Here is a 27,939-nt window from a genome sequence, read left to right as displayed (position 1 = left end):
TTGGAAGAGAAATTTTTCTCTTCTAAGCACTTAAATAAACTGATCTGAAAACTGTCAGGAAATTGAATTGGTTGAGATGATGCCAGGGAGTACACTGTTTACTATCCTAGCACCAGCTGGGGGTGGGGGAGGGGGGAAGGGGGGCCTTTGGACAGTTGTGCTGCTCCAAACCTTAAAAATACACATATCTTTCATACCACAGCTTGAAAAATTATATCTAATTATAGTTTTAATTGGGAGTTAAGGTCAGATTCTCCAGTATGGAATAAAGAATATTACCACTTGTCCTTTAATCTTAACATTTTTTGCCAATTTCTGTCTGCTACTGAATGAATTCCATCTGTTCCTTGTGTAGTCACTGTCAGAATGCTGGTGATACTGAATGTTTGATTTCAAAAATGAAAGCTAAAAGATAAAGAAGACTTCCTGCTTAGAGGGCTTTAGTTCAAACGAGTAGGTTTCATGTCAAGGAGCAGATTAATGTTGAAGCACGTTGCACAGATATAATAAATATAGAGGTTGAGAAACCACAAGATGTATGAAACAAGTCTTTTACATTTTTTTTCAAAGACACTTTAAACGCATACATCTATACCACACTCATTTTCATGTTGCATTTTTAACAATTATACATATTTTACCATCAAACTTCCCCGTTCTCTAGCGTTTATTTCAATTGAGCAATGTCAAATGCAGACTTGAACTTATTGGTAAAATAATATTTTAAATCTTAAAAATAGATCACAGAAAATGTAAATTTGTTCCAACCACAGTGAGCCATAAAGCAGTAATCAGCAACCCCACAGTTACTTTTGTTTTAATAAATAGGTTGGATATAATACAAAGGCTAAGTCCACCCTTTGGGTTTTGGCAGTTTTGTTTGATGTTTGTCAGAGGGTAAGAGGTTAATTCTCAACTAAAGTGTTTCCACCCTAGGACAGAATTTAAAAGTCAAACTTCATTACAACAAACTGTTAACACAGCTGCGGTTGCTATAGCAAACGTTACCTGCCCCTTGTAGGAAATCTTAAAACACAGATAAGACTCATAAACGTATCGGCAGGTCCCGCTTCATGGCTTGTGACCATCTTAGCCCAGTTATAAATTAATTTGTAACTTAAAATCCTAAGAACTATTTAATACTACGGTATTAAAATTTTGTAGACACATTTTCACCAACAATCAAAGTGTTCTTTTTCTCCAGCTGTCTGGAAAGTAAGTAGTCAAATCTCAACAACATGAGCCCGTGATAAAAAGAATTGCTGAACACATGTCTATGCTAATGAAGTTCCATTTTATGATCCACATAAAAAAGAACTGCATTAATTTGACCTTTAGGGCCTATAAAAACCATCATTTCATGACTGGTCCTAATTTTTATCACCTGGTATAGGATCGCTGCCAGTTGAAAATGTCATGGATATTGTGAGAGCAAAACGAGTCTCTTTTGAAGCTGTTGCCTCTGCCACATTTATAAGACATGGAGTTTCCAGCCCCTGCACCTTTTCTTTTGGAAAAGCTTTTTGTCCTTTCCTCTGTCATGAAGAACTCACTGACAGATTTAAAATACTCCAATAATACCTCATGGCTCCATACAGAGGATCTGCTCTTCAAGAAGCCACAATGACCGCCATGTTTAGTTAACAATAGAAAAAAATGGGGGTTGGTTTCAAAGAGCTCGAATGGCAGGGTTGTGTCTGGGTCCCCTCTGCACGGGTCGTCCTGGCTGCAAATACACAACACCGGCACTGCAACCTCATCCACATCCCGTAAAGGATCATTCTTCTCCCAGTACAAGTCCCAGCATGGGCTACTCTTCCTTGTTTGACAGAACATTACCTCTTCCACCTCCCTCAGGGTCCGAGTGGCAAACAACTTATCCATGTCTATGATCTCTCCCAGCACGGTGGTGTACCTAGAGTTGGCAAGATCATTAATAATTAGACTTTTAACACTGCAGTTAATTCAAACTTCATTACTTTAGGGAACTGTGAAAATTCCCATGTAACACTATTACTAACACTAACATTCAATTGGAAAAATGTCAACTGGATTTGATTCCTAAGCAGAAGTTTCCCTGCATCAAATGCAGGATGCTATCTACCACCCTGAGAATTAATAGACAACAAATGACCTCGATTACAGAAGGACAAACTACTGCCCCATCTCCAACCTACCCTACCTCTGCAAAGTCCCTGAATATGTTGTTGCTTCCCAAATCTGTGGCTCTCTTTCCCACAACTTCATGTTTGAATCTTTCCAATCAGGTTTCCTCCATTGACACAGCACAGAATCAGCCCTAATGAAAGTCACAAATGATATCCTCTATGTCTGTGACCATGGTACATTAGCTGTCTTCGTACTTCTCAACCTGTCTGCTGCCTTTGACACTGTCAACCACACCATCCTCCTCCAATGCCTATCCTTCGATTTCCAGCTCAGTGGATCAACTCTCACTTGGTTCCACTCTTACCTATCCATTCATAGCCAGAGCATCTCCAGCAATGGCTTCTCTTCCTATCCCCGCACTGTATCTCTGGAGTCCCCCAAGAATCTATTGTTTTCAGCCCCTGCCACTAACTCCGTACCCATGCCGCAGATTCCATCCCCCCTTCCCTGTCTCAGGGTGAACCAGGCTTTTTACAACTTTGACGTGCTATTCGACCCTGAGCTGAGCTTCCAACCCCATATCCTCTCCATCACAAGGACTGCCTACTTCCGCCTCCATAACATCGCCCATCTGCATCCCTGCCTTAGCCCATCCGCTGCTGAAACTCTCTTCCATGCTTTTGTCACCTCCAGGCTCGACTATTACAATGCTCGACTATTACAATGCTCTCTTGGCCAGCCTCACATCCTCCACTCTCCATAAACTTCAACTCATCCAAATCTCTGCCCGTATCCTATCCCACATCAAGTTCCATTCACCCAACATCCCTGTGTTTGCTGATCTACTTTGGCTTCTATTCTCACAGCACCTCAAATTTAAAATTCTCATCCTTGTGTTTAAATCCTTTCATGGCCTCGTCCCTTCCTATCTCTGTAATCTTCTCCAACTCTACAACACTCCAATCTTTCGTTCCTCCAACTCTGGCCTCTTGTGCATCCCCCACTCCATTTGCCCCACCTTTGGAGGCCATGCCTTTTGCCTTCTAGGCCCTATGCTCTGGAATTTCCTCCCTAAACCCTCATCCTCTCCACCACCCTCTCCTCCCCTAAGACCCTCCTTAAAACTCACTTTTTGACCAAGGTTTTGGTCACTTGTCCTACTGTCTCCTTCTGTGGTTCATTGTCATTTTTTGTCTGATTACACTCCATGGGACTTCTTACTATGTTAAAGGCGCTATATAAATGCATGTTGTTGTTGTCGTTATCTATTGCATAGTCTATAATCTATAATGTTGAACAATGAAAAAGGATTATTAAGCATAGTATGGTATGATTTTAATCAGTGGTCACATAACCAGAAACACTGGAGCAAGTGTCATTTGCATTAATTCCATGTTCCTTCAGAAACAGCAGTAAGCATGGCTGATTGGCACTTATACTTATACAGAACGTTACCACATCAAAATGTTTCCAAACACTTTCACACAGTGACTATCTGAATCAATATTGGATCCAACAAAGCAATGCTGTTTGTTGAACTTTGGCCCATACAGAATATAAGTCAATATCCATACAAAGGTCTTGTTTGGGGCACTTGGCCTATGTGTGTGTATCAAATAAAATTTCACTAATTGTTAATAATTTCTCATCACTGAGATTCTGATATGATTTTACTGTGCACTAGCTTAATTTTTTTAATGATTTATTTGTGAGTCATTTATATTATTTTTCTCTGTTTTAAACCCTTGAAGTTCCTGTATCTTCCACAGCTGAAAGGAGCCTGGAGGCTTTCTCCCTGGTTTCTGTCAATACTACTCTATGACTAGTTGCTAGGGGGTGTACAGAAGTAGTCTGGGGTGACTGATCTTTCAATATTCCTTCCGTTACTGTTGTGCAGTGGCTGGCATCTACTTGGTGCATGTCTGTCATCGCACAAATGCAATTATATGGGCCGGTTTTTCTGGGGCCCAGGGAAATGAGTGCAACATGTGGACAGCACATAAAAATAGTGCTCCATTTGACATCAGTAACTATGTGCCTGGATTTGGTCTCAGGCCTCATTTGCATCTCCTGGGCATTACATCCTCTTGGGTGCAGTGTTGACAGCCTAGGAAATAAAAGTGGAGCAGCAGGCCTTAAAGGGCTGCACATGCTTTAAAGGTTAGGTACATCCTGGGGCCTTGGAGGAGTCTATGGAGGAAATAGTGAACCCTGAGCCTGGGTGAAAATTTATCAAGTGCACAAATTGCAAGGAAATATTCTTGGATGCTTCTGTGAACTTATTTATGTCAGTAGATAATTTTACAATTGGCAGTGCCAAAGATGAAATGGTAGGAAAAGCAGTGTGAAATCATTCAGAAGGCCAATAAAGAGGGTAGCTCGCATAATGGCATCCTGCTTCAATCACGAAGCCATTGAGCAACTGCTGGAAGGAAGGTCCTAAAGGCAGTTGCATACAGGGCAAGGCAAGAGGTGGCTGAGGCCACACCAGAGTTATGTCAAGGACGTGGATGCAGTGTTGGAAAAAGTTTAATGACTTTAGCAGGAGGGGGAAAGTAAGTACAGGAGTAAAACTGTTTGCCCTGTGGCTACACCCGCACAAAACATTCTGTCACTCACTGATCTTTGTTTGATGACATAACATTTTGTTTGGTGCAGTTTCATGCCCACCTAGGAAATACTGTCTGGTCACAAGCCATGGAAAGTGCACACAAGTCGAGGCGAGGATGTAATGCATGAAAAGGCAGTGACACTCACAGTCTGCTACTCGTTCTTAAAGCAACAACAACAACAACTTACATTTATATAGCGCCTTTAACATAGTAAAACGACCCAAGACACTTCACAGGAACGTTATCAAACAAAATTTGACACCGAGCCACATAAAGAGATATTAGGACGAGTGACCAAAAGCTTGGTTAAAGAGGTGGGTTTTAAGGAGCGCTTTCAAGGAGGAGAGAGAGGTAGATAGGCGGAGAGGTTTATAGAGGGCATTCCAGAGCTTCGGGCCCAGGCAGCTGAAGGCATGGCTGTTAATGGTGGAGCGATTAAAATCGGGGATGCACAAGAGGCCAGAATTGGAGGAGCGCAGAGATCTCGGCGGGTTATAGGGCTGGAGGAGGTTACAGAGATAGGGAGGGGCGAGGCCACGGAGGGATTTGAAAACAAGGATGAGAATCTTAAAATCAAGGCATTACCAGACCGGGAGGCAATGTAGGTCAGCGATAACAAGGGTGATGGGTGAACGGGACTTGGTGCGAGTTAGGATACGAGCAGCAAAGTTTTGGATGAGCTCAAGTTTAAGGAGGGTGGAAGATGGGAGGCCAGCCAGAAAAGCATTGGAATAGTCAAGTCTAGAGGTAACAAAGGCATGGATGAGGATTTCAGCAGCAGATGAGCTGAGGCGGGGCGGAGACGGGCAATGTTATGGAGGTGAAAGTAGGCGGTCTTGGTGATGGAGCGGATATGTGGTCGGAAGCTCATCTCAGGGTCTAATAGGACATCATGGTTGCAAACAGTCTGGTTCAGCCTCAAACAGTGGGCAGGGAGAGAGATGGAGTCGGTGGCTAGGGAACAGAGTTTGTGGCAAAGGAAAAGGTATGTGCAAATATTTTGGGGTGTCCTGATGCTGCATATATTCCTGAAAGTTTAATATGGTCTGTGTAGGAGATGGAGGCATTTAACAGAAGGTGGACCATCGCTATCTGGACGAGGGCCTGCAGCAGGTTAAGAAGTGACCTCATTTGCAGAATGGGTACCAGAGCTCCAGCAACACAAGAGTGGTCCCCAAAGAACATTAATTACGAGACACTGTCTACTTTCACCGTACACAGTTCTCTATGTGGCAACAAATCACATTACTGATCTTACTCACCTGCTAAGCCAAGTTTTTTGGTAAAGGAGTAGGAACCAGTGATAAAGCCAGGGTGGACCTGTTTCAAACCATTCCTGGCATCTGAAAATGGGCGAGATGCAGGCAGCAGATGTCACATAACTGGAGGATCCGCACTCACCAAGATAGGACAGCAAGAGCCCAGCTCCTGTGCTCTCACTTACAGTGAAAAGTCTGGCATTTGGATGTTTATACCTAATGTATCTGACTGCTTCTCTCAGATCAGATGGGTCACCAAACTGTTGCAGCTTCAGTGTAGTTAAAAGACTTCCATTCTGGCATCTTCTATTAAAAATCACTGGACGATGGCCGCAATCCAGGGCTGAGGCACAAAGCTTCAAAGACAAAATAAAGAATTGTACGATTTAGAACATAGTTTGGTAAAACTGGACTTTTTCCTCCACTTGTGGGTTTGGGAGGGCATTTTGACAGAGATTCCTGATTGGCTACAGGTCTCAGCTTTTGCTTTTCCCAGGACGCTGGGAGGAGGAAGAGTAGCGATTCAGTTTCGAGTTCATTAAGAAGCGGGGCGAGCTCAGATGGGCCTGATGGCATTTCCTCATTCTGAGTACATAACAAAACATAACATCACATCTTGTTTATGCTGTGGTTTGTGGAGACAGATAATTATGTATTGAATCACAATTCTGGCAGTTATGAGTTCTTAAAAGGAGATTATATACAGATTTATGTATTAGAACAGTTCCAATAAAGCTGTTGGCAATACTTAACTAAATCAGATCTGTGTTATGCTCACTCTACAACATCACTCTTGTTTTATAAGGAATCATGAAGGGTACAATATGAAATATACATATTATATATAAAAATGTAGAGAGAATACGAATTGTAAATTAATATAATGTTATGTTGTTTACACCCTTTAGTGATTTTTTTTGTAACACAGGAATATGTTTAAGTGTCAAATAATTCAGTGAAAAGGAACAATTAACATACATTGCATTTAAAGGTAAGCAACTATTGTCAGTTTAAAATGTTTATGATTTTACAGAAAACCAATAAAGGTGTATTTAATGGCATGGTGAACTAGTCGTCATTTTGATTTTCAGAGCAGCCTCCTGCTTTCTTATTTGGTTGATATTATTGTTAATATTAAATGAATACAATCTGATTACAGTCTTATCCCCAGCCTGAATAAAATGTACGGGTGTGGGCTCAATGTGAGTATTAAGCAAAGTAATACACTTTAGAACCTTTAAGAAACTATTTCCTTCTTTGTCACAGACTGCAGCTGGTGCCCCAAATATTGTGTCAGTTGTTTGTGTTATACCGGAGTCAATCCAACATGACTCTGTAGTCAGATCACCATTGACTGTCAATGAGTCTGGTCAATGGTGGTGTATGGGAGCTAACTTGCAACTTGCCAATATCGTACTATGAATTTGTAGTGAATTTAAAAGGATTCTGGTGGAAATTCTGCCCCAAATGCATCATACAACAACAGCATAAGGTTAATCAGACTGAAATGGATCACAGAGTAATGCTGTGTTTAAATGAGTTACTGTCATGTTCAGATGAATAATTGACAGATTAGCTTTTGTAAGGGTGAGGAAGCATTGCATTAATCAACTGCTTCAGATAGATAGTTCTGTTAAATACTGGAATGTTGGATTTTATAGCTCATTGTGCCATTGTAATATCTGCTAATATTTCCTTATGATCTTCAATCAAAGTAATATGCTAATAACTAAGACTTTTACAATTTATACTTGCCAGCTTAGTAAAAAATAAATTTCCTATAGCTACACCCAAACTATGATTAAACGGATGTGGTAAGGGCAGGAACATCTAATGCCCTGTGGTTCTTGCTTGAGCAGGGAGGTTTAAGCAGTTGTAGCTCTAGCAGCCTACATCCTGGAGTATTGTTTTCTACACTGTACTAAGTTTAGATAACAATTGTTCTTCTTCAGAGTGGAGTAGTGAGGTGAAGTGGGGACCAGTTGTCCTAAATGCTCCTGCAAAATGTAGGATGTCCAACTAGACTTTTCACTTGTATCAGCTGCAGCTCCCATCAGTAAGTAGCTGAGCATACTTGCCCCTTTCTTAAATTCACATAACTTACTGGTTTTCTTATGCATATCTTTCTGAAAACGTTTCACCTCTAGGACGTCATCATGATTACTTTATAATGGGGCCTGAACTGACTCAGGCAAACCAACCCTTAATATTTTTCCACCACAGGACTAGACAGACTAGATGCAGGGAGGATGTTCCCGATGGCTGGGGAGTCCAGAACCAGGGGTCACAGTCTCAGGATACGGGGTATGCCATTTAGAACTGAGATGAGGAGAAATTTCTTCACTCAGAGGGTGGTGAACCTGTGGAATTCACAACCACAGAAAGCAGTGGAGGCCAAGTCATTAGATATATTCAAGAAGGAGATAGATATGTTTCTTAATGCTAAAGGGATCGAGGGATATGGGGAAAAAGTGGGAACAGGGTACTGAGTTAGACGATCAGCCATGATCATTTTGAATGGCAGAGCAGGCCCGAAGGGCCGAATGGCCTAGTCTTGCTCCTATTTTCTATGTTTCTATGTTTCGCAACAATTCCAACAATTCCCTGTGACATGTATAACTCCATCCAGGATGTGCAGCATGACATTTTTAAAGATTATCATAAATAATTTCAAAGGTATCTTTCATGGCTTGAAAACCAACAAAATATTCAAGATTTGCTCTCATATCTCAACTTTAGAAATATATCAACCAGTTTTACGTTAAACCCGCATTATCATTTAAGAAAATTTTGATAAGATATTTTGCCATCGCCAGTCAGTAAGGTGGGACTATTGTAAGTGGACTGCTCTGAAGCGCTCCCCACCTGGTAGTCAGCCTTTTTTATTAAATGTCTTAGGAAACGTCACATTACACCATCTCAAATCAAAGAGATTGTGTAAAAAGCAGAGGGGAAATGAGTCACTACCAACACAGACTAGACACCAGTTTCTGCTGCATTTCAGGGCCTCTGAGAGAACTTAATAACTTTCAGAATCCTTTACTGATGATGTTGTGAATCACAGGGTACACAGGAAATGATATAATATGGCTAATTTCACTCATACATGAACATGTGTGAATCAAATGCCACATCCTTTCCCATAATTATGGCATTCCTTGCAGTTTTGGTAAGTATAAATTCTCAAAGCATTAGATTTCTCTGTGACATTATTATGGGCAGGTCTATGATGATTAAGATGTAGGATATTATGTAATCCTATTTTCTCTTCTAATGAGATATTTAATTTCACATGAAAACCCTGGTATATGATGTCCATATGGGCAGAATGCAGTTCCAGTTAGCAAATGCCCTGCTCATAACATTTCGAAGGTGTTTTGGCAATTTATATTGCTGGGTTGCTGCAACAGCATTTGAATGTTATGCTTGCTATTCACTTGTGTAAATTTGGTACAATTTTAGAAAAAATCTTATAATCCTTCCCCTGGCACGAAGTCAGTCTAGATTCTACAGTTAAGGTTAGCTCCCACTGCTACTGAGCACAAGAGCGTCCTCCAGTGGCCATTCACACCCTTATACAATCTCACCTTGTCTATCAGAGGTTAACTTTTCAGTTGTTTTTGCATTGTTTATATCTAGTTCTTTATTGTTTTATCACTGGTGCAGGAGGAGACGGGGCTGGGGACTCCTAGTGCCCAGAGTTCAAGTGTCCTCAACCTTCAGAGATTCCTGGCATATCATTGGTGGTGGTGCAGCTGGTAAGACCTGGCATACCAGGCTGATGAATAGCAGAACGGGCCATTAATTATTTTAACTATGGTCCCCTTTAAAAGGTGGGTGCTTCAGGAGGCAGGTCAAAGTTCTTTCTGGGGATGCACAAAGGGGACATGGCACCCTCCCCCACCCCCTGGCCAGCTGCTCCCACCACAATTTGTAGCATCTTTGGTGGGTGAGCACCATTGTTGTGCCCCTAGAGGCGCAGGCACCTGCCATTCCTTTTCAAGGAAAGGAAGTGCCACTTGACCCTATGAAGTTTTGCAGGATCATCAGTGAAGATTCTGGGCTGGTGCATCCTGGCATAAGTGCCCGGATATACGTCCTCTAAGATTTTGTATTGCTCTTCAGCCTCCAGCGCCCAGTCTCACATAGTTAGCAACAGCATAAAGATAAACTTACCACACTTCTTAAGCCCAATGGCTGAGGCCAATAAATACTCTGTTCTGACGGCAGTGGCTTATGTACTAGTAGCGACATCGTAACACATCATGTCATTATGTACGCGAATGACTATTGTACTCATAGTAACATCATGATATCAACATTTCACGCAAGCAGGGGAAAGAATCTACCCTGTCAAGCCCCCTAATAATCGTATATGTTTCAATTAAATCACCTCCCATTCTTCTAAACTCCAGAGAGAATAGGCCCATCCTACTCAACCTCTCCTGATAGGACAATCCTCTCATCCCAGGAACTAATATAGTGAACCTTCGTTGTACCGCCTCCAAGGCAAGTATATCCTTCCTTAAATAAGGAGACCAAAACTGTCCACAGTACTCCAGGTGAGGTTTCACTAAAATCCTGTACAACTGTAATAAGGCTTCAGCTGCCTGCTCACCCTGCAGTGGCTGACATCACACACCAGCTGGACATTCATTGAATGAATGTCTTTTCTATTCACACAAGTTGATGGTATTCACGCAAGCAGGCTAGCCAAATCGTCATGGCCAGATAGTGCATGTGCGAAATAACCATCCCCGCAGAGCAGCTGGTTTAGAGGAAGGTTAACTACACTATCAATCGGTAAAGGCAGTAGAATGATGGGTTACTCTCCCAAGGCCGAGGCTGCAATGCAAAAGCAGCTATAGAGGGCAGCAGGGAACATCTGCAACATCAGCCAGTCACTCTCCACTGATGTATAAAGCCGTGTTTGTGAGAGTTGCACATTTCATCATCTTCCCAAAAGAACCTGGCACAGCAGCACAAGAGGGTGATGAACTTTAACTGATTGGCAAGATTTCTCCAGATGCAGGGAGCACTAACTGACATTACCATTCATGCCCCAACTGAGAATACCATCAACTTGTGTGAATAGAAAAGACATTCATTCAATGAATGTCCAGCTGGTGTGTAATGTCAGCCACTGCAGGGTGAGCAGGCAGCTGAAGCCTTATTACAGTTGTACAGGATTTTAGTGAGACCTCACCTGGAGTACTGCGGACAGTTTTGGTCTCCTTATTTAAGGAAGGATATACTTGCCTTGGAGGTGGTACAACGAAGGTTCACTATATTAGTTCCTGGGATGAGAGGATTGTCCTATGAGGAGAGGTTGAGTAGGATGGGCCTATTCTCTCTGGAGTTTAGAAGAATGGGAGGTGATTTAATTGAAACATATACGATTATTAGGGGGCTTGACAGGGTAGATGCTGAGAGATTCTTTCCCCTGGCTAGAGAATCTAGAACTAGGGGGCACAGTCACAGGATAAGGAGTCGGCCATTCAAGACTGAGATGAGGAGGAATTTCTTCACACAGAGGGTTGTGAATCTTTGGAATTCTCTACCCCAGAGGGCTGTGGATGATGAATATATTCAAGGCTGAGATGAATAGATTTTTGGACTCTAGGGAAATCAAGGGATATGGGGATCAGGCGGGAAAATGGAGTTGAGATCGAAGATCAGCCATGATCTGATTGAATGATGGAGCAGGCTCGAGGGGCCCTATGACCTACTCCTGCTCCTATTTCTTATGTTCTTATGTTCATTGCAGGAAACGGTCACCCAAGAAAACCCATTGACAAGACATCCAGGTGTGCAGCTAATAAGAAACAGCTTCATCTAGAAAAGCTCCTTGCCTACTGCACAGTCATGGCTCCCCTTTGGTTATAACATCACCACAATAACTTACTGACCTGTAACTCTCCTCCAGTTACCAAGGCTCCCATTTTGAAAAAACTCCACTAAAATTTCTCACAAACATTACTCCACCATGCCCCAATTCATGCTGCTCATATCCTGTCACTGAGAAACAAAATTTTAGGACAACACTTCTGTGTGCCTTCTGTTTCTTTCTAACATGCTTCTCCCTAGGTGCCTATGTTTGTGTGTCCCTTCAAACCTGACTTCCTTCTTCCCTTGGGGGTAATATGGCAACAGAGGAGTCTGAACATTTGAGGGCTCTGGGCCCTGATGTCGCACCTCTGACATCTTTCCTTCTCTCCCAGTACCGTAATGTAAACACAGGCATTCATTTAATTGCTGGCCAGCCTCTTTACGGTGCTGCTTCATTAAACTGGCTGTGACACTATTGGAGCTTCTTCTCCCCTTTGCCCCTATCGAGGGTTCTATTGGAACTGGGAACCTGGTTCTTGACGGTGTAACACCAGCAGGCAAAAGTGCACTTCTGGCGTAAAACCAGTCACAGGAAGAAAATCTAGAACCTTGTTCCTTTAATTTCATGGATATTTATCAATCAGTATCATCACATAAAATGACAATCTTTCCCTTTCCAAAAGAAATAAACTAATAAATAAGGTGTAGGCATTAGTCACAGATGGATAATGTGGGCTTACAGTATTGTTGGATATTTTCTGTTGCATTGTAAAAAAGGTAAGGGAGTAACAGACTGCTTGCTGGTGCTATTAAAATCTCAGAAAATAAGACAGATCTTAGCCTTTAGTAACAATGTAAGAATTAAGGTAGAGTAATCAATTAGAGTTTGCTAGGTTTGAAATTCCTACTAGGAAATGGATTATACATTGTTTGGCCACCAGGCACTGATCCTCAGCATTCTAACACAACTTTTCTAAGAATATTTGAATTCAAAAGAGGTGTTATCTGCAGTTTAGACACAAATGGCTAAATCATTCTCTTTCCTTGTGCTCAATGCTGGACTGATGAAATTATGGAATATGCACTAGAGCCACAGATGCAAATAAACCTGAGGAAAATAAGCTGCACAGCATCAAATTAATTATTTTGCATTGCCTTTACTTTTGAGATCTAGATCAAACTAAGCCATTTTGTGAATGTGTTGCTTGCAATACAAGTTGTGCTATTCACATAACAGATGCAAACACATTTTCTGTTTTTAATTCAGATTTCCAGCATCCGCAATATTTTGCTTTTGTACTAATCACATAACATGCAAATTTCAAACATGGCTGCAGTAAACCTACTCCTCAACACCAATTATGCCTGCTCTATGGAGAAGGCTGTTGTTGACTAGACCACAAATGAATCAACACGCAACACTCCCTAAATGGACAACACAGCCCCATTAAATTCATCTGTTTCGCTTGTACATTATAACATGGAGGAGTCCAAAACTAGAGGTCATAAATATAAAATAGTCGCTAATAAATCCAATAGGGAATTCAGGAGAAACTTCTTTACCCAAAGAGTGGTAAGAATGTAGAATGCATTACCACAAAGGGTAGTTGAGGCAAATAACATAGATGCATTTAAGGGGAAGCTAGATAAGCACATGAGGGAGAAAGCAATAGAAGGGTATGCTGATAGAGTTAAATGAAGTAGGGAGGAATGTAAGGAATCTTACAACACCAGGTTATAGTCCAACAAATTTATTTTAAAATCACAAGCTTTCGGAGATTATCCCCTTCGTCAGATGAATGAGTGAAAAGGTTCTCAAATCGCATATCTTATACTAGGCTGGGACAGCATCACACCAATCAAAAGGTGTCGTTGTTATTCAAACAGGCCAGTCACGGAGAACAGCACGTCCCAGTACACTGGATATACATTGTGTCAATTACACAGACAGGCAGAAAGAAACCCAAAATGGCAGAGAGAGAGAGAGAGAGAGAGAATAATAAAAAACATAATTTAATTTCCTTTTTTGCTGGTGGGGTTACGTGTAGCGTGACATGAACCCAAGATCCCGGTTGAGGCCGTCCTCATGGGTGCGGAACTTGGCTATCAACTTCTGCTCGACGATTTTGCGTTGTCGTGTGTCTCGAAGGCCGCCTTGGAGAACGCTTACCCGAAGATCGGTGGCTGAATGTCCTTGACTGCTAAAGTGTTCCCCGACTGGGAGGGAACCCTCCTGTCTGGCGATTGTTGCGCGGTGTCCGTTCATCCGTTGTCGCAGTGTCTGCATGGTCTCGCCAATGTACCATGCTCCGGGGCATCCTTTCCTGCAACGTATGAGGTAGACAACGTTGGCCGAGTCACAGGAGTATGAACCATGTACCTGGTGGGTGGTGTCCTCTCGTGTGATGGTGGTATTCGTGTCGATGATCTGGCATGTCTTGCAGAGGTTGCTGTGGCAGGGTTGTGTGGTGTCGTGGACGCTGTTCTCCTGAAAACTGGGTTACTTGCTGCGAACGATGGTCTGTTTGAGGTTGGGTGGCTGTTTAAAGGCGAGTAGTGGAGGCGTGGGGATGGCCTTAGCGAGGTGTTCGTCGTCATCGATGACATGTTGAAGGCTGCGGAGAACATGGTGTAGTTTCTCCGCTCCAGGGAAGTACTGGACGACGAAGGGTACTCTGTTGGTTGCGTCCCATGTTTGTCTTCAACGACACCTTTTGATTGGTGTGATGCTGTCCCAGCCTAGTATAAGATATGCGATTTGAGAACCTTTTCACTCATTCATCTGACGAAGGGGATAATCTCCGAAAGCTTGTGATTTTAAAATAAATTTGTTGGACTATAACCTGGTGTTGTAAGATTCCTTACATTTGTCCACCCCAGTCCATCACCGGCATCTCCACATCGAAGTAGGGAGGGAGGAGGCTCTTGTGGAGCTTAAACACTGCATAGACTAGCTGGGCCGAATGGTCTGTTTCTGTGCTGTAGTTTTGATGTAACTCGATGTACATTCATGCATGCAACCAGTACTAGATAAAAATGCGTAATCTGATCAACTACATCATAGGTTACCAATGCAAATCTCTAATAAAATAGAACTGCACCAAAAAAACAAGTTACAAGGTTCAGTCTAGTGCCTTTCTGTCACCTAAAATGCATGGCACTCACAATAAGTGATTCATGTGGTCTAGTTTCGCAAGTATTTGTCTAGATGTCACTGCTGATAAACTGCACATCCTCCGATAACCATCAATCTGTCAGCAATTAACATTTAATGGGGTTATATCACTAATCAATAATGGATGACACTGCACATATAAAACCAATGCTATATTTTCATCTTATGGAGAGAAAATAAACTGCTATTTCTGTGCTAGAACATTAATGAAATGCATTTTTTTAAAGTGTGTTTTTGGGGTTGCTCACGTGGTCAGGTATGTGTAGGCAGAAATAGCTTTCTGTGGTTGAAGAATACCGTTAGTGCTGACTAGCCATGGTGCAGCTGCTAGGTGTGTCTGCTGTAATCACGCTATTGGTTTCTTGAGCTGATGTGGATTTGCTGCCACTGATGTGGGAGTTCTATATAGTCCACAGATATTTGTCATTATCATATTCTGAAACCAGCAGCAATTTTATGTCACCTGTCAGGATGAAAGGGAAATATCAGGTAGTTGTATCACTTACAGGCAACTCATGTCACATGATTGGAAGGGATAATAGGCAAGTTGCACTGTCACATTATAGCCTTCATCCCACAAGGACTGTAGGGGTCCCAAACAATATATCGTTCATTCCGGGATCTGCCCTCATCAGTATAAGGCTGATAATTCTCATTTTGCCACTACCAGCCTATCCCATTGATTTTTACATGGTCAATCTGTACTTACATGATCACTTCTGGATCCAAACTGACTGGGATGAATACCAAACATCAGATTTGTTGTAGTTTTCTCTTTAATATGGAAGAACTATTATCATTTCTCATTGGGTGGGTTGACTGTGAGGAATGCCCGCAGTTAGGGATTAAGAGGAAGTTCTATGGTAAGAAGTGAAGAACGTAGCTGATCAGTAAAAAAGTAGTTTCTCACTTAGTCTGTTTCTTAGTGAACAGAGTGCATGATGTACAATGACCAGCTATACGACAGGATACATTGGTTAACTCACGGAGGAAGTTGATTAAAATGTTTCATCAGTCTTGTACAATCCCCATAGCAATTTATTATGTTTCACCAACTCCCCCACTTTCTTAGAAACTAAGCAGAACAAAGAGATTTGGTTTCACTTCTTATGATCGTGTACAAAAGCTCAATTATTTTTAGGAGCATGTTTAATAAAAAATTATAACATTACAAAAATGTGATTAGATTTGAATCAGTTGCATTGCTTTTTTATGATTCCTTGTGATCTTACTAACCCTTCAAATATTGTGCATAAAACTACAGACATACAAATGTCTGTAGTTTTATGCAGACATTTAGCACACTAGAAAAGTACTGAGATCCCCAACCCTAAGCTGCAATGTTCAGCCTTGAAATATAACACACAGGGCATTTTGCATTATAATACAACGTAAACACAAAATGTTTTTTGATCATTGCTTTTTGAAGGGGACAGGTTTTCAAGGCTACCCTCGATTTTTGTTCCTCCCCCCCCATCTGGATCATGCACTTCAACTGCCAATAGGGCAGATGTGTAACCTGATAACTGGGATGGGGAGGGGGATTTTAACCCTCCCTGCTGGGCAGGAATGGAGCAGTCCAGCAGCTAAAACGGAGCGGCTCCATTTCCCACTCTGTTCCCGCCGATCTCCGATTTTAACGCTGCTGGTTTTAATGGCGGATGAGGAGCAGGAGCGTCATGCATAAGTGATAATCATGGTCTTAAGACATCAATGGAACCCTGATGACATTTTAACTGGGGCCTGAGCAGAGAAGCTGCTGTGGCTTCCCAACCAGCCTGAAGCAGGTGGAAAGGAGGAGCCAGGAGGAGCAGGAGGGCAGATTGTGATACATCTGTGCCCATTAATCATACAAAATCATGACTGTTTTGGCACAAACCTAGCCAATGGGTCCATGGTACAATACAGTACACACTTAATCCAGTCACATTTAGCTCCATAGAATAATGCTGACATTATTTAGAGTGCGGAGTCACCATTAAGGAAAACTGTGGGTGGTATATGTACTCTCAACATAAAATGAAGACAGCATCATTTTAGTACCATAAGATATTTCTAGCATTACCTTTGTAAATGACTGTGCTGTAGTACCTACTGGCAGCACACCTGCCTGGATGGAATAATATTGACTTAAAACAAATTGGGTGAATTTCCTCACACTTTTCAGCACATTAGCGGTACATGAACTGTGCAGGAATTTTTTTGCAGGCAGGAAAATCAGGCAGATTTCCAGCAATAAAACACGTCCCCTGAGTTCCCTTGTGCTTTCTGAACCTTCCCACCCTCCGCCCGCTGAATCCCGACTGACCTCATTCGCATGTGTCAAAGTGAGGGCCAGTGAGGACAGCTCCGAGTTTCCTGGTTTTACACTCTTAATGCACTCTGTGTCTCAGAGTGAGACTTATACAGCACAGCAGCTGCCAGGAACAGCTGATACAAGCGGAAGTGAGGAGTTTCCGATCCTGGAGAGTCTGGGGAGTTTGAGAAAGGATTTCTGCAACTGGGAAACAATATTTTTTGCAATTTTTTTTTACCATTCTACCTATAGACATCTGCAATTGCTTCTGACAGAGTCAGAACCCCAGCAAATTTTCAACCCCCACCCCCACCTCATTCCCACTGTGAGGGCTTCTCCGGAGCAGCTGATATTCCCTTTGGGCATACCCTTGAATGCTATTATCATGGAGGACAAATGTAAGGAGTCTTACAACACCAGGTTATAGTCCAACAGCTTTATTGGAATCACAAGCTTTCGGAGCTTTCCTCCTTCGTCAGGTGGAAAGCTCCGAAAGCTTGTGATTCCAATAAAACTGTTGGACTATAACCTGGTGTTGTAAGACTCCTTACATTTGTCCACCCCAGTCCATCACCGGCATCTCCACATCATGGAGGAGGAGGAGCAGCACAGGATGAAGCAAAGGAGAGTCAGGCAGCATTTAAGGGGAATGCAGCCCACTAGATATTATTGCCCCCATCCCCCTCCCACCATAGACTATGCAGGCAGCACAGGTCATAGGAGGACATTTCTGAAGAGTGAGCTTTACCAAAGAAGCAATATGGCATTTCTGTCACCTACTGCAGAAATACTTCCAGCCACACTCATCTGCCTGCACTGCTCTCTCAGTGGCTACGAAGGTGACCACAGCCCTCAACTTTTATGGCACAGGGTCATTTCAGGCAGCCACAAGCGCTCAGTGCGGTATCAGCCAGGCAACAGCAAGGGCCTGAATTCGTCAGGTCACTGGTGCCCTTTACAGGAGAGTAGGTGAATTAATCACCTTTGGCATCACAGCAAGGCAGCACCGAAATAGGCCCATCTGTTTTAATGGCATTGCTGCCTTCCCCAAGGCCAAGAGTGCCTTCCATGGAACGCACACATCACTTTGCATTTTATCACAGAATATACCCTCAACTACATCAACAGGAGGGGCTTCCACTCCCTCAATGTGCAGATTGTGTGTGACAACATGCAGAGGGTCCTTTATGTCAACACCCAATATGCTGGAAGTTATCACATAATGCCTTTATACTGTGAAATGTGGGCCTCCATGAATTCTTCAGGGAAGAAAATCACATCAAAGATAGCTTCTGGGTGATAAAGCCTATCCCCTGCTCCCATGGATAATGACCATATTAAGAGTGGCCCAAAAAGCAGCAGAAGGATGCTACAACAAAAGCCACATGTCTCTATAAGATTGGTCATCGAGAAGGCAATGGGGATCTTAAATGCATGTTTTCACTGCTTGGATGGGTATCTGGTGAATAACAAAGCACCATGTCAGTTCCATGTCAATTTTAATACAATAAAGTCCAAAGTGATCAGAAGACAACCAACTCTATCTTGACACCATGCGTCCCGTGGGTGCCCACACCTGCCTTTCTTTCACCTATTCTTCTCCTAAATGGAACCTGAGGGCCAGGATCATGGGATCAGGATCATGGTTGGCTGCTCATGCTGCACAAAAGAGTCATAGGAATGAGGTGACCCTCATCTCATGGCAGCTTTCTCCTGGTTTCATCTCTGGAGCTTGCTCTTGGTCAGCTTGGTAACCCCTCTCACATTCCACTGACATGGTGCTCTGAGGGGGAAGGCAAGAGGCCTGGCATGTATTGCTGTCCTGAGGGTTAGTTGTACAAGTGTGTGCTGGGATCCACAGTGGGCAGGATGTCCACAGTGGGCAAGGAGGAAAAGGGAGTGTGTCTGGTGCATTACCTTGCCTGCCCTGGTGTGGTTGTTGAAATTCTTGTGGCACTAGGGGTGAGAAAGTGGCACTCAGTGCCACTGCCATCTCCCTCCCGGTGGCAAAAGTGACATCCTGGCAGGCTTGCTGGCATGGACTCCTAGGAGTCTGTGCCTCTTTATTTTAATTTCCTCAAGAAAGGCTTGGAGGTCTGAGTTAGAAAAGCCCAGTGTTCTTCTTCTGTGCCTGGGTCCAATGTCCTGCTGCCTTATTTGGCTGCTTGCTGCAGAGAGTCCTGCTGTGGATATACTTGAAGACGCACTGCTCCTTCCTTAGCTGGCTGTCCCCCAGGCTAAACTGTCTTCTTAAAAGCTGCACCCAAGTCTCCATGCACTGCAGCAGTTTACACCCATTTTACATGGGATTTACACCAATGACCACTCCAGTGGGTATGCAAATGAGCTGACTCAGGAAACCTTTGTGTAAATACCTCTCCTGACCACCAGTAGGCATAAATCTTTTTAAATGGTATAAAACAGGTACAACTCACCACACAGAAATTCTTCCCCAAATATTTCACACAGAGATAAGTCTACCACCAAATAAAAAATTCTCATTGTAAAAATCACACACTAAGTTAATCTGAAGAGAACACATGGGCCCGTATTTACATCACAAGTTATGCCAGTAGCATGCATGATGCATTGTACAGCACTAACTCTACAATGAATCTGGAAGAAAGATTTACACTTGTCTAACTTAAATTCACTACGCAGATAGTTCACACCATACCTATAACTGTTAAGGTGGATTTTTACTTCAGATTTCAGTTGGATTAAATTCATTTACTCTTTTGATTTTAATCCAAATCAATTTGTGTATCATTTACGCTGCAGCTAAAAGTGCAAACCTACAGTTCATTGATTCCTAATGCACTGACAATACAATGTGAAATAACTTAAATGTTCCCAATCAGCCCCTACCTGATAGTCCCAGAATAATGCTGATTATCCTCAATTTAAATTCAATCAAGATCACAAAAACAGGACAATGAAAATCAAACCTCACCTTGGGAAGAAGTAGGCTTTAACTCTAATTGATATGTACTTTTTTTCATTCATTCTTGGGATGTGAACATCGCTGGCAAGGTCAGCATTTATTGCCCATCCCTAGTTGCCCTGAGAAGGTGGTGGTGGGCCATCTTCTTGAATCGCTGCAGTCCATATTTGTAGTGGTTTGGTACAACTGAGTGGCTTGCTAGGCTGTTTTTTTTTATTCGTTCATGGGATGTGGGCATCGCTGGCGAGGCCAGCATTTATTGCCTATGCCTAATTGCCCTTGAGAAGGTGGTGGTGAGCCGCTGCAGTCCGTGTGGTGAAGGTTCTCCCATTGTGCTGTTCGGAAGGGAGTTCCTGGATTTGACCCAGCGACGATCAAGGAACGGCAATATATTTCCAAGTCGGAATGGTGTGTGACTTGGAGGGGAACGTGCAGGTGGTGTTGTTCCCATGTACCTGCTGCTCTTGTCCTTCTAGATGGTAGAGGTTGCGGGTTTGGGAGGTGCTGTCGAAGAAGCCTTGGCAAGTTGCTGCAGTGCATCCTCTGCATGGTACACACTGCAGCCACAGTGCGCCGGTGGTGAAGGAAGTGATTGTTTAGGGTGGTGGATGAGGTGCCAATCAAGCGGGCTGCTTTGTCCTGGATGGTGTCGAGCGTCTTGAGTGTTGTTGGAGCTGCACTCATCCAGGCAAGTGGAGAGTATTCCATCACACTCCTGACTTGTGCCTTGTAGATGGTGGAAAGGCTTTGGGGAGTCAGGAGGTGAGTCACTCGCCGCAGAATACCCAGCCTCTGACCTGCTCTTATAGCCCCAGTATTTATGTGGCTGGCCAGTTAAGTTTCTGGTCAATGGTGACCCCCAGGATGTTGATGATGGGGGATTCGGCGATGGTAATGCCGTTGAATGTCAAGGGGAGGTGGTTAGCCTCTCTCTTGTTGGAGATGGTCATTGCCTGGCACTTGTCTGGTGCGAATGTTACTTGCCACTTATCAGCCCAAGCCTGGATGTTGTCCCGGTCTTGCTGCAAGCGGGCACGCACTGCTTCATTATCTGAGGGGTTGCGAATGAAACTGAACACTGTGCAATCATCAGTGAACATCCCCATTTCTGACCTTATGATGGAGGGAAGGTCATTGATGAAGCAGCTGAAGATGGTTGGGCCTAGGACACAGTCCTGAGGAACTCCTGCAGCAATGTCCTGGGGCTGAGATGATTGGCCTCCAACAACAACTACCATTTTCCTTTGTGCTACGTATGACTCCAGCCACTGGAGAGTTTTCCTCCTGATTCCCATTGATTTCAATTTTACTAGGGCTCCTTGGTGTCACACTCGGTCAAATGCTGCCTTGATGTCAAGAGTCACTCTCACCTCACCACTGGAATTCAGCTCATTTGTCCATGTTTGGACCAAGGCTGTAATGAGGTCTGGAGCCGAGTGGTCTTGGCGGAACCCAAACTGAGCATCGGTGAGCAGGTTATTGGTGAGTAAGTGCCGCTTGATAGCACTGTCGACGACACCTTCCATCACTTTGCTGATGATTGAGAATAGGCTGATGGGGCGGTAATTGTTAAGTCATCCACGTTGGTGTGGGGCTGGGTCACATATAGACCAGACTGAGTAAGGACGGAAAGTTTCCTTCCCTAAAGGACATTAGTGAACCAGTTGGGGTTTTACAACAATTCAACAGCTTCATGGTCTTTCAAAAGAAAATGATTATTAAAGCCAACAATCCCAATTAATTCAGACCAATGCAATCTCATTTAAATTCATATCGGTGATGTGATGGGAATGTAAATGGGGGCTATGAACTCAACTTAATTCTGATGACTGTCTTCCCTAATGTAGATATGGAGCTGTCCAAATTTATAATGGCAAAAAATGCTTTGTTTGATCTGAAAATTAAACTGAAGTTAAATTTATTGTTTGGATGCCAAAGGCACCTCATCCCACAAGCAATGACTGAGTTGGACAGTATCTAATTATTGCCCAATGCATATTCTGTATTATACAGGGACCTGAATCTGGTTGTTTGAATGGATTTGATTCAAATCACTGAGATTTACAGCTGCTGAAAAGCTGCATACTTGGCCCATAGAGATCTAAAAATGATTTACTCCCTGCTAGCTCAGTAATAGCTAAAGAAATTTTACAGTTTAAAAAGTTATGTTTATTAAAATAATCAGTCATGACGGCATTCAGGTTTTCCTAACAGAGTCTAATTTCAGGAAGGTGCAATTTATGTACTTATGCATCCGATCTCTACTCATCCGACCTGGATTCTGGATCCATGACCAGCCAGTCCCCTGGGGTAAAGTGTAAAGGTCAATGGTATAAGTACACAGTTTCTGCCTCCCTGAAAATAGATCTTCTGCTCAGCCATACCACTGGCCCATCTGCCACAAGGAAGCGCTATTGCCTCTGGCTGAATTTCCAGGGTCGGGGTCATTTAAATAACTTTGGCAGCCTCCCCCGGCCTCTGATGAAGTGCCCACCTAGGAGTGGTCTGAGAATAAGGCCTGGTTTTTGAGGCCTGCCATAGTGTATTGTGGCTGGCAGCCCCTAGGACAGCCGAAGAGGGGCTGAATTTTTTTTACAATTTCCACAATTTAATCAGTTACCCAGCAATCAGTTCAATTCCTTTCATCAATTTTAAAATTTAAATTCTCCCCCTGCCACCCAAACAATGCTGGACACGGGGGTTACAGAGGCGTCCCTTGCGACCAGCACTGCTTAAGCACCAATGACAGGAAATACATTGTATGATGTATTTCCGTCATTTACATCTGGTTAAAGTACAGCCACCTATATTTGGGCAAATGTATGCAATACCCTATGTCACATCCAACCGAAAATTCCTGTACTGACAAAGGCAAGCGGGGAGCCAGCATAGCAGCTCCTGAAGAATTTCCCAGTAGACTCCATCGGGTTACACCCAAAAGCCTGGGTAACTGAAGTGGAAATTCTAGGCCAAATTATTTACATAACCAAATATGTTAGAATTATATTGACTGTTGTTTCTACCCATAACAGAGAACAAATAATTTTACAATTATGAAGATCCTCCTTATTTAATCAGGGCCACAACATAATCCTTGGCATTAATAGAGCATAGGAAATTTAAAACTTAGTCCAAGATACTCATTTGAGCTGAATTTATATTGCAATCAACTAAAGACCATTATAATCCCATTGTTAAAACACTTATGACCCCAACATCCAATTACCTTAAACATTTACTCCCTCCACCATTGGCGCACCATGGCTGCAGTGTGTACCATCTACAGAAAGCAATGCAGCAACTTGCCAAGGCTTCTTCGACAGCACCTCCCAAACCTGCAACCTCCATCAACTAGAAGGACAAGTTAAGCAGGTGCATGGGAACACCATCACCTCCATGTTCCACTCTAAATCACACACTATTCCGATTTAGACATATATCGATGTTCCTTCATCGTCGCTGGGTCAAAATGCTGGAACTCCCTACCTCATGAACTGCAGCGGTTCAAGAAGAAGGCCCACCACCACCATCTCAAGAGCAACTAAGAATGGGCAATAAATGCTGGCCTTGCCAGCCACACCCATATCCAGAGAATGATTTTTTTTTTAAAACACACTCCGTTGTGGAGGTTGTGTTGCTGGGTGGAACTAAGACTGCTGTTATCCCATTTTCCCTCAAGTTTCTCCCCTCTTTTCCTGAAGGCACTGATATTTGCTGCAGTACAGTTCCATGGGAGCTGGGACCCCTCTCGCATCTCACCAAGAAGACCAGTCTTCATGCTGTAAATGAGCATCAGCAGGCTATTTGGCCATGGAAGCAATAATAGCTGAACCTCGTTCTGTTCAGATTAGATGTCTAACAAGTGCAAATTTCCAGTACCCGCTCACTGGATAACAATTGGCTGGTTGCTTTTTCTCCTCCTCATCCCAGAGGCACTGAACTGTCACCCTGTTTTTGTTTTGAAAAAGATTTCTGTGTACAAGTACAAAGTAAAGAAATGTACACATCTACACATTTCGTTCCAAAAATGAGTCACTGTGAGAGTTTTATTTTCCTTGCTGGGATCCATACCAGTGATTCACGATTTGTTTACTGACAACACTTACCTCCACTCTTCAGCCATAGATTCCTGTCAATCATAGAGACAGGAAGTAGTGACGAAGAAAGGGGCAGTGGGGTCATTACTGAAAGTGGGCGATACTATTAATCTCATTCAAATGGATTAAATTTGCAGAAGAAATGTTTACATGGGTAGGCTTCTTAAACTTGTGCCTGAAAATAGAGAAAATAATTATGCTGGGCAGCATCTTAAAAGGCACCTAGTGGATTTGTACTTTTTAAATTAAGTTTTGTAATGTGAATTTAATGTACTTATCCCTTTTTTAACCAAAATTAAGCAATTCAAATGCTCCCACCTTCCTGTACCTGCCTCCAGCTGGAGTGACAGATGTGACACTATTACGCGCCTCCTGCAAACAGGAGAAAACCGCACTCAGATGGGAATGCGCAGCTGGAGTCTGCTCACCACTTGTGCAAAATGATGGCACACTTCAGTATTAATATGAACTATTACTATTTGGCAAATTACCAGCTGAACACATGAATTATTTGCCAAATAAAGTGGACCTGATGCTTTGTAATTCAATATGTCAAGTCGAGACTATTTCTAACTTTAGCTACTGATTACATAACTCAATTATCGCAAGCCCACTGGCTAGGGTAGCTGGTTGGGGGGGCATGGAGGTGTAAGGAGGACAGTCAGGTGCTTTGATTTTGCCTTTAGTTTCCAGCATTGATTCCAAGAATGAGAGAGACATGCAAAGAAAGATCTCTAATGATCACAAGATAGAAGCAGATGAGGCCCACTTTAGTTCAACCATCCAAAAAAGATGCTACAGTCGCCCCATTATGGTATCTACCTGTTTCTTAAACAATTCTTGAGTTTTGCCTCCACTACCGTACCTGGAAGGCCATTCTACACGTTGATCACTCTCTTTGTGAAGAACTTGCTGACACTGTCCTGTATTTGTCTGTTGTTAGTTTAAACCAGTGTCCCTCAGTCCTACTGCAATGGTTTACTTTGAGTAATGTTCCAGATTGACCTTTTCTGTGGTGTTTACTATTCCATTTACCTCTGTAAGATCACCTCTCAGTCACCTCTCTTTAAAGCGGAAAAGCTCCTGTTTCTCCAGCCTTTCCTCACAGCTGAGTCGTTTGACAGCAACGCCAGCGCTTAAATTCTGGGAGGACACATTGGGAATCTCGACACACCCTGCCAGCAATTTTCTGGCCATCACTTTTAATCACAGGCAGTGGGGGGGAGGGGGGTGTCAAATTTCCTGATATGTACTGTCGGATTGCTGAAGGGGAAAATCCCAGTTTAGGGGTGTCTGTATTGTGGCTCTTCTCTGCATCACCTCCAGGGATTGAATATCTCCCTTGTGTCCTGAAGGGCAAAAATACGCACAGTACTCAAGCTGTGTTTTGACCAAAGCGTTGTACAGTTTAAAGGATGATTTCTTCCAACTTGTACTCGACTGTTTTTGGCTATATAGTCCACCATTCTATTCGTTTTGTTAATTGTTGCCCCACAGTGAGTGGACACGATAGTTCAGCACAGTGGCTGTTCTTACACTGCTGCCATTTAATTTGGATTCCGAGAACGCAGCATGCAGGATCCAGCTCTCAGTGTTTAAACTGCTGGATTGGCTCCTTTATCCGTGCAGCACACTCTTAGACTAATGGTCTACAAGTCTGTGATGAGGGAACTGGATGTAGCAATTTAAACAGCAGAAACTTGATCAGTGATGCCAGTCTCTCAGAATTTGAATTAAACAGCACTGATATAAACGTAGCTAGAATGGTACTGAGAACAGAATCAGAAGGTTCCAGCTTCTTACCCTGACAACGGAATCGTAAGGTCAGATTTTCACAGTGTAAAAATAGGGAGCTGACACACGGATACCGATCTCCCAGAATCTAAACAAGCATCAATATAAAAATGTCTTTAGCTACCTTCATGTTAAGTTTTCTTTTCATTTGGATTCTGGACTCGAGTTTTGGTGAGCTGGTTCTCTATACCTGTGCTGTTAAATCCATTTTCGATATCCCATGACCGACACTAAGACCGAGCGCCTTGGAATACAAATGAGAAGAACTGTGTAACACTGGTTTAAGTGGATTGAATGTGGGGCGGGGTGGGGGGGACCAGATTTCTCACCCTTGGTCGATATCTAAAATACAACCCCCCTTTCCTAAACTTCAGTGTAAAGACCTCGGTAAGGTGCGATTTTGCAAAGAGTTGTAAAGTGGTGGCCATGGTCTGCAGGTGACACATTGGTCGTCTTTACTTGGCGCTCTTCAAGGCAGACCAATTGAAGGTTTAAGAGCAAAATAAAACGAGCTGCTACAGTCCCGCACCAACACAAAACAGGGCTAACTTTTTATGTGTGCATTCCACTTGGCCCCTATCCAAATTTCAGCAGCACCTGACTCCACAATACACACCCGTGTTGTCTCTTAGAATCATAGAATCGGACAGCAGAGAAGGCCATTCAGCCCATCGTGCCCGTGCCTGCTCTCTGAACGAGCTATCCAATGAGTCCCACTCCCCTGCTCTTTTCCCATCATTGCAAGACTGGGTGTTACATGATTGAAATTATCACTCCATTTGTTTTTTTTTGATAAAAGCAAAGCTCGGACCTCACCTTTACCACATTCCTGGTGATTTTCCCGAAGGAGTTGGGGATGACGAGCACGATGGGTGCTGGGGAGTTGCTGGATGCTCTCCTCCTGCTCGAAGTGGCTGGCACTGCCCAGTCCAGTGCCACCAGCCCCTCGTCGGACAACTGCAGATAATCCCGGACGAATTGGACCCCGGTGTCCGGCGGCCAGATCCCATTCCAGACGGTTTGCAGGTGAGGCAGCTTCCTCCAGATCCACCGGGATTGGGATCCCGAGGTGAAAGTCAGGCAGGTTTTGAGCAGGTACTTAGCGAGGGCTGAGGGTTTGCAGATCAGCTTCGGGGCATCGCTGCCCAGCTCCTCCCGGTCGCATCGACTTTTACAGCAGAATCGATCTTTGAAATTCTGGCCGAAATACAGTCTTGCTAACAGATAGAGCACGACCAGGGACAATATGCAGACAGCGGGACCCCATAATGGCATTGCAAAATGCCAACTGACGGCCAAGTAATTAGAACGACAGGAAAACAAATCCAAAGGCAAGCAAGCTCTCGGTTAGTCTCTTCACTAGATGGTCCTTCCTTTCGGTTGCAGAGAGTCGAATTTAATAGAACCATAAAAGCAACTAACCGAAGCTCCGAATGTCAGGTGACATTATACTCCTTATTTAATAGTAATGACTAAACTGAGAGACACCAGCCCTCCGTTTACAAATGCATCTGCATTGCTCCAAGACCTCAAACACTTTGAAAAGCAAAACTCCTTTTGCGTGCACCCACTAAACAGTCAAAAAGGAAGTTGATGCGATTGCAACGTTTCCCTACTGACGTTTAACATCTCGTCCCCTCCAAATACAAAATCAACATCTCCCCTTGTCGTTGTACCAAACCTTTACACTCACAGCTCCCAGGAGCTGCGGCTCCCTGCTTTACACGGTGTCTCCACGTACATCCAATAATATATATATATAAAGGAGGGGGGTCGTTCGAGATGCAAAAAGTCAAGATTCTCCGGGCTTTGTAACGTTTCACT

The 27,939-nt window shown here is 43.2% G+C and overlaps 1 protein-coding gene across 1 annotated transcript; it reads right to left on the bottom strand.

Annotated features, from left to right (window-relative positions):
• Positions 1-62: 62 nt before the first annotated feature.
• Positions 63-27,939, bottom strand: LOC137299263 (protein ABHD15-like). The gene is made up of 3 exons (XM_067967924.1): positions 26,932-27,939; positions 5,984-6,336; positions 63-1,915 (listed from the first exon to the last, which is right to left on the bottom strand). The coding sequence occupies exons 1-3, from the start codon at positions 27,388-27,390 to the stop codon at positions 1,381-1,383; spliced, it is 1,347 nt and encodes a 448-aa protein (XP_067824025.1). The 5' UTR covers positions 27,391-27,939; the 3' UTR covers positions 63-1,380.

Source organism: Heptranchias perlo, chromosome 28 (assembly GCF_035084215.1).
Source record: "Heptranchias perlo isolate sHepPer1 chromosome 28, sHepPer1.hap1, whole genome shotgun sequence".
Taxonomy (NCBI): Eukaryota; Metazoa; Chordata; class Chondrichthyes; order Hexanchiformes; family Hexanchidae; genus Heptranchias; species Heptranchias perlo.
Note: the sequence above shows the minus strand (reverse complement) of the source record. Positions and strands in the feature narration are given on the sequence as shown.